Source organism: Rhagoletis pomonella, unplaced genomic scaffold, assembly GCF_013731165.1.
Source record: "Rhagoletis pomonella isolate Grant_MI unplaced genomic scaffold, Rhpom_1.0 Rhpom_scaffold_00001, whole genome shotgun sequence".
Lineage (NCBI taxonomy): Eukaryota > Metazoa > Arthropoda > Insecta > Diptera > Tephritidae > Rhagoletis > Rhagoletis pomonella.
Window position 1 is genome coordinate 90,308,872 of NW_023458555.1, and position 8,073 is coordinate 90,316,944.

Genomic DNA, 8,073 nt, shown 5'->3' on the forward strand with positions numbered 1-8,073 from the left:
TTTTTTTTCTATTCAAAACAGTAAGTGTGGCACCTTTCTGAAATCTTTATTAAATGAGCAATTTTTTTATGTAATGTAAAGTTATAGCTCAGTACATTTTTTTTTCACCCGAGATAGTCAAAGTTGGGGAAGAAAATATCAAAAAGTTAAAAATCCAGAAATAGTCCTAATTTTATGATGGTTCCTTAATTTATTTTAACTACATTGCACTTGAGTATGGAGAGGCAACTATCTGGAAGTATTTTACATAAAAAATTTACTAAGTATTGCCCGGTTTGTAGTTGCAGTTAAAGAAAACACATGAAAAGGCACGATTTTTTTTAAATTCGAAAAAATTTAAATATTTCAAAAACGGTGACACTTTTACCTGAAAATTTTTTGTTTATCAGTGAGCTCACTCCCCCACCTACCTTGCCCTAAAGTTTGGCACGTTACTTCTGGGACACCCTGTATAACAAACACCATATAAATCTACATTTCAAACTTTGTGCAAAAATTATAAAAAATCTACAAAGTTTCAGCTAAATTTTCAACTTTCTATTCAGATTTTTTTAGAATTTTTTTGAGTATGTACATAGTCTAATAGCCAGGGTAATAATGTGCATGTTTTATGTAGCTGAATAACTTTTTATGGAAAAAATGCGTCAAATAATAAACATAAAATAAACAAAAGGAAAATAGTCAGATTTTTTCAAAATGTTGGTGATTTAATTAGTTGACAAGTAATAAATTACGGGGAAAAATTGTGCTACTATCTCAAAAGACTCCCCCATATATCCTATAATTCTAAATATTTTGCTATATCATGGAGAAATAAGCGCAAGTTATTAATATTATTTATTTGTTTTGCATTATAGATACTGGATATTTCGATCTTGGGGTCGAATCGGCACTACCATTGGAGACCACAAATTGGAAAGTTTTACCAACTTAATCGAAGCTAAACGATCATTTTTTCATATTTATTTCGACAAAACTGGAAACGAGTTTGATAACCGTCAACATTTTGTTAAGGTACGTGTGTAAATTTAAAAGAAATTTTGTACTACAAATGGGCATAATGAAAGATTTATTTTTCTTTACAATTTGGTATACAATTTTGAAAATCTGCAATAAAATATTAAAAACAGATAGCACAACATAATTTTGCCGCTATTGCCGTTTGAAATCCTGTGATAGAACTGCTTTATTTGGCGCACGACTATCATTTTAGAAGATTTTATTCTTTTATGAACTTTAAATAAACCCCTAACAGTTTGCACTTGAGACACTTGGATAATGTTTGACCCAAAAGATTTTGCGCATTCAATTTTCTTCAACTTCCTTTCTGTCATCGTAATCGATGGATTTCATTTATTTTATTTATTTACTTATTTATTTTATTTAAGAAATGAGTATGTATTTTTAAGACTTTTCAGTCTTTTATAATGCAATCAACGCGCATTAATTTACAAAATTAGAATCTTAAATCTAACATGAAACAAATATATGATAACAATAAATTTAAATACAAAATCTTTAAAATTAAAACTTAACACCAAAAACAGAAATTATCACTCCTACAAAGAAACACAACCATCTGTACATTATAGATATTACAGAAAAATTAAATGGGGAATCTTTATTAGAGCCACAGAAGCCAAATCAACAATTTTTAGAATTTGTGTCCGTCTGTATGTTTGTCGGCGCATCACTCGAAAACTAATGCATGGAATCGAATTCAGTTTTTACCGATGTATTGCTTGGGGCCTAATTCAAAATATATAAGAAAAAATAGAGAGTTGCTACTTGTTTGAAAATTTCAGTTTAGGTACATTGATAAGATAAATTGTCACCTTACCTTTTGTTTACAAAAGCCGACCTACCTAATGTCCCAAATAAATGCACTTACCGTGCGCAACAACAATACGCCGGACCAAACTAAGTAAACAAATAAACGCACAAAAGGTAAACGCACAAAAAGGAGATGACAAAAAAACCATGCAACCGGCCGACTCAGTGGAGACGGCGGGGTTGCTGGCAGGGGGGACAAAAAGAAAGTATACAGACTATTCAAACTAAATAAAATGCACTAGTTATCACACACAATAAATATGAAGCTACCAACACTAGGGTGGGCCGGAAACAAGGCAACTAGATTTACAACCAAAGAAATCGAAACAAAACAAAACCTTATTTTTGGGGCGCACCCGAAGTGAGGTGTAACCAAAAGGTTACGAACCCACTCGCTGCCGGGGATATCTTTAACCTGCCTGTATGACTGGGCTCAGGGTGCAGGATGCTAAACAGGATCGGAAACGGAAACACAATAAGAGGAAGCCTGCCGACAACAATAACGCCTGAACACAGACGCACCAAAAGAGAACGATACTTATCGGCGGTCGGAGGGCGTTCCGACCGCAGGGGTGCTCCTCGGGAATATGGCTCCCAACTCCGGTGCCGACTTCACCACGCCTCGACTGGCGCTGCTCGAAACTAATTGCTACTGCTACTGCAACCTAAGTGCCCCGCCTGGCACTTACTGAATATTTATTCAAGATAAAACACTTCGCACTACGTATAAAAGCACTCGCGCTCGCGATAAGGATGTTGCCTTTCTCAAAGCTCGCTTAGAACTGCCCCGATACGAGCCAGGCCGCAATCTACGCACCGGTACGCAAACCGTTGGAGTGTCAGCGCCGGTGTTGTTGGTGCCCCATCGATTGGCGCCGGCCCGATCATTCTAGAAGCGAATTGGGCGCTTTCGCGGTCGCCACCACGGCGCACACAACCAACACCATAGACTAGACTTGCCATTTCCATCATACGGCGGACAACAAAAGTGCCGCAATAGGTGAGAACAAAAGCGACACCCCTACTACGGTCTTTCGCGTCATCTCTCATTCCTAAATTCTTACTCTCTGTCGGCACCGTTTTGGGGTGTAGTGCCCTAATGGAGACCCTTCTCCTTTGCGGTGGCGCTCCACAACAACAAACAACTATTTCGCTCAATTTGAGCCCATTCTACTATTTATTTAGGTATGCACATACATATGTACACTTGAGTGTCGGTAGACTTCACTCCTATCGGTTGGAGTGAAAGAAAATAGGTAAATATAACGAAGGGGAACAAAAGAATATTTTGTTGCGGCCAGTACGCGACAACCCCACCCCTTCCTCCTTAAAAAGAAAGCCCGCTTTCTTTTTCCGACAAATCTATTTCCTATCCATCCCTGTATGGCCTTAACTCCTTCACATGCCACGTCCCTTTAGCCCGACCTGCTTCGTTCACCAGAACATACGTCCATGGCGAAACCTTTTTTACTACAAACGGTCCTACGTAGTTCGGCGCTAACTTCGCCGCGAAGAAATTTGCTGCATCTGACAGAACGAGATTCTTCCTCCAAACTAGTTCTCCTGGCATATATTGAACGTCTCTCCTCCTAAGGTTATATTGCTTCGCTAACTTGGCACTGGCCTCTTCTAACCTAGACCTCACAACCCGCCTAGTTGCTTCGAGGTTCCTTGCTCGCTCGTTGTCGCAGACCACCGACCGAGGAACTCTGAACAAAAGAAATACCTCATCCTCAGGAACCTTACAGATGCCCTTCGCCGTGGCAGTCCGTAAGGGGAATAAAAGTGGAGACTTCGAAAAATATTCTACCACCGTTAAAATATACTGGTAGCCCTGGGTCGACTTCACCAAGGGCACTACATACGACCCTACCCCCAGCTGGCTGTGAATTATCAGGCTTAACCTGCTGACAAAATTTACAATTCCTCACATACTTCGCTATATCCGCCTTCATCTGTGGACAATAAAATTTTTGTGCAACCCAGCGAAAGTTTTTCTGGCACCCATATGACCCGCCACTTGGTCATCATGTTTCTTTAGAACCACCAACCTTTCCTGGCGCCCTAGGACCTTTTTCCAATCCGACGAGTTTCCATAGATAGAGGGCAACTTCGACCTAACGAATTTGTAGAGGTAGCCACCTTCTACTCTCCACGCTGGATATGACACGGGTTCCTTTTCAACAGAGCGAATCATTTTCAACAACCAAGGGTCACTAGTAGAAACTTCAGAAGCAAGTGGCACACTACGAGACAACATATCTGGAACCACATGTTCCTTGCCCTTCCGGTGTACAATCTCAAAATCGTACTGCTGAAGCTTTAATGCCCAACGCGCCAACCTACCACAAGGATCCTTCAAATTGTTTAGCCAAACTAAGGAATAGTGATCAGTGACAACCGTAAACGTAGCGCCCTCAACATATGGCCGCAATTTCTCAACCGCTCCACTCCTCTATCGTTGAATAATTTTTCTTATTCAGGGACCTACTCAAATCTCTCAGCGTCGTCAAATCTCTGGGTCAACACTGCTCCTATACCGAAATCAGGCCTCTCAAAATCTGGACAGCTCAGAACCGGCGCTGTCACTAGGAACTCCTTCGCCTCCCTTAAGCTCCTTTCACAATCTTCGTTCCACTCGAATTTTCGATTTTTCTTTGTTAACTCCGTGAGGGGCCTAACTAATTCCGCGAAATCTTTTATAAACCTACGGTACCAGGATACAGTACCTATAAAGGACCTAACCTGTTTGACATTTTTGGGTCTCTCGCTGTTAACCATCGCCTCTACCTTCTCTGGTGGGTTCGACCTAACCCTTCTGGCATAGCCTTGAACGCTCGGGCCGCTAGCTCCTCTAAGGCCCTAGCCTCTCTACTGCCTAGCTGGGAATGGTCCACTATCGCCGCCAACGACTCCTGTTCCGGTTGAGAAAAGCTCCACCTCATCTTCATCAAATCCGGGATGATACCCGCCTTGGTCCAAAAACCGACACCAAGGATAAGACTCTGAGACAAACCGGGGACTGCGAGGCACTCCAGGAGGACCGACTTGCCTTCCACCTCGATTGGTAACGAAACCGAACCTAAAACCGAAATATGGCTTCCATCCGCCAAAGTCACTTTTAAAGAGTTGGGTAAAGAAGACGCCCTAATGACCCAAGAACTCAAAATACTCCAACCGAATTGACCAATCACCGTCCTCGTCGCTCCAGAATCCAACAACGCTCGAAAAAAAAACCAAAAATTTTTATGTCTAAATACGGACGCTTATCGAAGCCATCCGCCACCAAAGAATATGCTAACCGAACATTCGACTCAAACCTACTTTAGCCAGCTGGGAGTTAGCAGGATTACTAACTCGCTGTACAAGACCACCCGACCTGCCGTCCCAGAGTATACCTCCCGTTTCCCGACTTTTTTTCCGACCTAACATTCGACTTCGAATTCGACCAACTATTCGCCCTACTATTTGACTTCGACTCCGACCTAAACGGGTTTTGGTTCCGCCGACCACCTCCACCTGGACTACGCTGGGTACCCTGGGCACCATTCCGCTTCGCTGCACACACCGGGCAGTCCCGCTTCATGGCCCCAGGCCTACCACAGCCGAAGCACTTTATTCCCTTTCTACAATCAGCTGAAACATGACCAAACCGTCCGCCACTGATCCCGGGGTAACTAGCCGCAACTGGGTCTGATAAAAAGGAAGAAGATTCGCCCTAAATATTCCTAACAACCTACTCTCAGACAACGGCTCCTGTAATCTGCCAAACATTATTTTCATCGCCGCCACATACACTCCGATGGACTCATTCGATCCCTGAGTCCGCCGGCGAATCGCGTCCATTAACAGGTCGTCGTAGTTGGAGGGCAGGAACTCCAACTTCAGCTCCCTGACCAGCTCCTCCCAACTACTTATCGTCCGCCACCACAATAGCGCCTTTCCTGAGAACAAGTCCACCGCACCTCGAAAAGGTTGAGCTGGAGCCACACCGCGGGCCTCGCTCAACTCATCTACCCTCTCCAAGAACCCGTGAACCGACAGACCCGACTTCTCACCGTCGAAGCGCACGTCCCACTTCGAGAGGTTTTCCTGCTTCAGAGTCCCGAATGACTCCACCGGTCCGCGCGCCCGCTCCTCGTCCACCTCTCCGGGTGCCGCTGCCGATTGTACCGCGTTTTCCTGCGCCCGAAATGTTGCTTATATCGCCGCGCTGTGCGGACGTGTTTTTCTTGCGCTCTTCCTAATCGCCTTACTGTGACAGTGAAAGTTACTATTAATATATTGGATACTTTGCAATGGTTCGAGTGTACTACAATTTGGAGACAGTAACTCTTCACAAAATCTAAATCTTTCAATAAATGATCTAATAATATATAATAATACAATCAGAAATCATATTATGCCTTGTTGTTGCGGCCAAAAAGTTGATCGCGTCCAATCGAAAGTGCAGTGCGCGAAGTGCAATGAACTTTTTCATACCGATTGTGTTGGTATTTTGCCGTCGGATGCTGAATTTATGCTCAATACAGATAAGAGCTTCTTCTGTAAGGTCTGCGCTGATATACGTCGGAGCTCTTTACGTTCGCCTCCTCCACCCTTCGTTTCTAATGAAGAGAATACTGGAAATATGTCAAATAATATCAAATCCACTTCAATAAACCCCTTCAAGTCATTTACTTCTGCAAATCGGAGTGATGCTTCTAATGAGAACAACAGTAAACATCAAATAACCTTGTTATCTTTGTCCAAAGAGATCACCACTTAAAGAGCTTTGTAATGTTGTTAGTGCCATCTTTTTATAATAACAAAAAGTCGATTGTGGAATCACAACCAATTGCGGCTCATCCTAATAAGCAGAAGCCAGCTGTAGATAACATGTCATCTTCGCCTATGCTCACTGCCAAATACAATGCCGATATCAACAGTATTGACGCTTCGTCTACTTTTCCAAGTGTTTTTGACGTTACTTCTCCTGATGTAATTGATACGACACCATTATCGTATGTGAATGCTGTTTCTGGTTCTCTCGTCACTGCTAAAAGTAATAAAAAGCAAACATCTGCTAATACTAATACACTTCCTAACATCAATGCTTCTACTGCTGATACTGTTGTCGGACCTGCTGCTGCGAAGAGAAATAATAACGAGACATCCGCTAGTGCTAATGCACTTTCTAACGACAAAACTTCTGGTGCTGGTGTACGGAAAGACTATAAAAAGAGTGCCAGCGTTGTTGGTAGTAATCCCAGTAAAGAATTGGATGTTGTTGCTCCGCTCAAATGGTTGCATTTGTCGCCTTTTAAGCCCTCTGTCAACGAAAATGACATAATAAATTTTGTCGCTAAACATGCATCGATTGATTCTAACAGCATCTCTTGCTATAAGCTTATTAAAAAAGACCTTTCTGCTGACTCTTTGAAGAAATTTGTAAGAGTTAATTTCAGAACGGATTTTCGCAGCAAAGCTGTTAATCTGAATGGTGTTGGCAGTGATCTGGAGCAAATTTGTGTTAGTGTTAAGTTTACTAACAATAAAACAATTTTGTTTTTAATATCTTATATTCCGCCTAATAGTGATATTGCTGTTTATCAAAGTCATTTAGATAATCTTGTAGATATAATTAACAATGCTAAGCCGTCTGATGAGATTATTTTCCTAGGAGATTTTAATTTTTAATTTTGACTTTTATAATTTTGAAAAGAAGCCGCTTGAGTCCACAGTGGAATATAATTACTTTCGGGCAGACTTTTCTGCCTGGAGGATCATTACGATATTATACGTCAATGGTTTCTGCAAGCCATCTCCAATTATGTTCCGTCTATGCAAATCGTGATAAATAAAAAACCTCCGTGGTTCAATTCAAAGCTTTCCCATTTAAAAAATGTTAAAAATAAAGCATATAAAAAGCTGAGAAATAGTAATAATGAAGAGGATCGACAGAAATTTATTTTTCTGAGAAAGAAGTTCGACTCTCCATAAGTTTCTATTTAAGCAATATATGTTCAAAGAGGAATCGGACTTGGAAGTCAAATTCTTCTAAATTTTGGTTTTTCATAAATTCAAAGAGGCAAACTAATGGATTTCCTACTAGCATGGAATATGATGGTTTAATGTCTGATAATACGGAAGATACTTGCAACCTTTTCGCTCAACTTTTTCAGAAGGTTTACACAAAACAAAATACTTCTACGTATTTGTCAATGTTATTGTGGCTTGTTAACATTTTATTTTTAATAT

The 8,073-nt window shown here is 41.3% G+C and overlaps 1 protein-coding gene across 1 annotated transcript in view; it reads left to right on the top strand.

The window, feature by feature from the left end:
• The window catches only part of LOC118748704 (poly [ADP-ribose] polymerase), a 143,564-nt gene that overhangs the window by 79,759 nt on the left and 55,732 nt on the right, over positions 1-8,073 (top strand). The window contains exon 2 of the mRNA XM_036483331.1: positions 858-1,014. Within this exon, the coding sequence (XP_036339224.1) occupies positions 858-1,014 (157 nt within the window). The remainder of the gene's footprint in view (positions 1-857; positions 1,015-8,073) is intronic.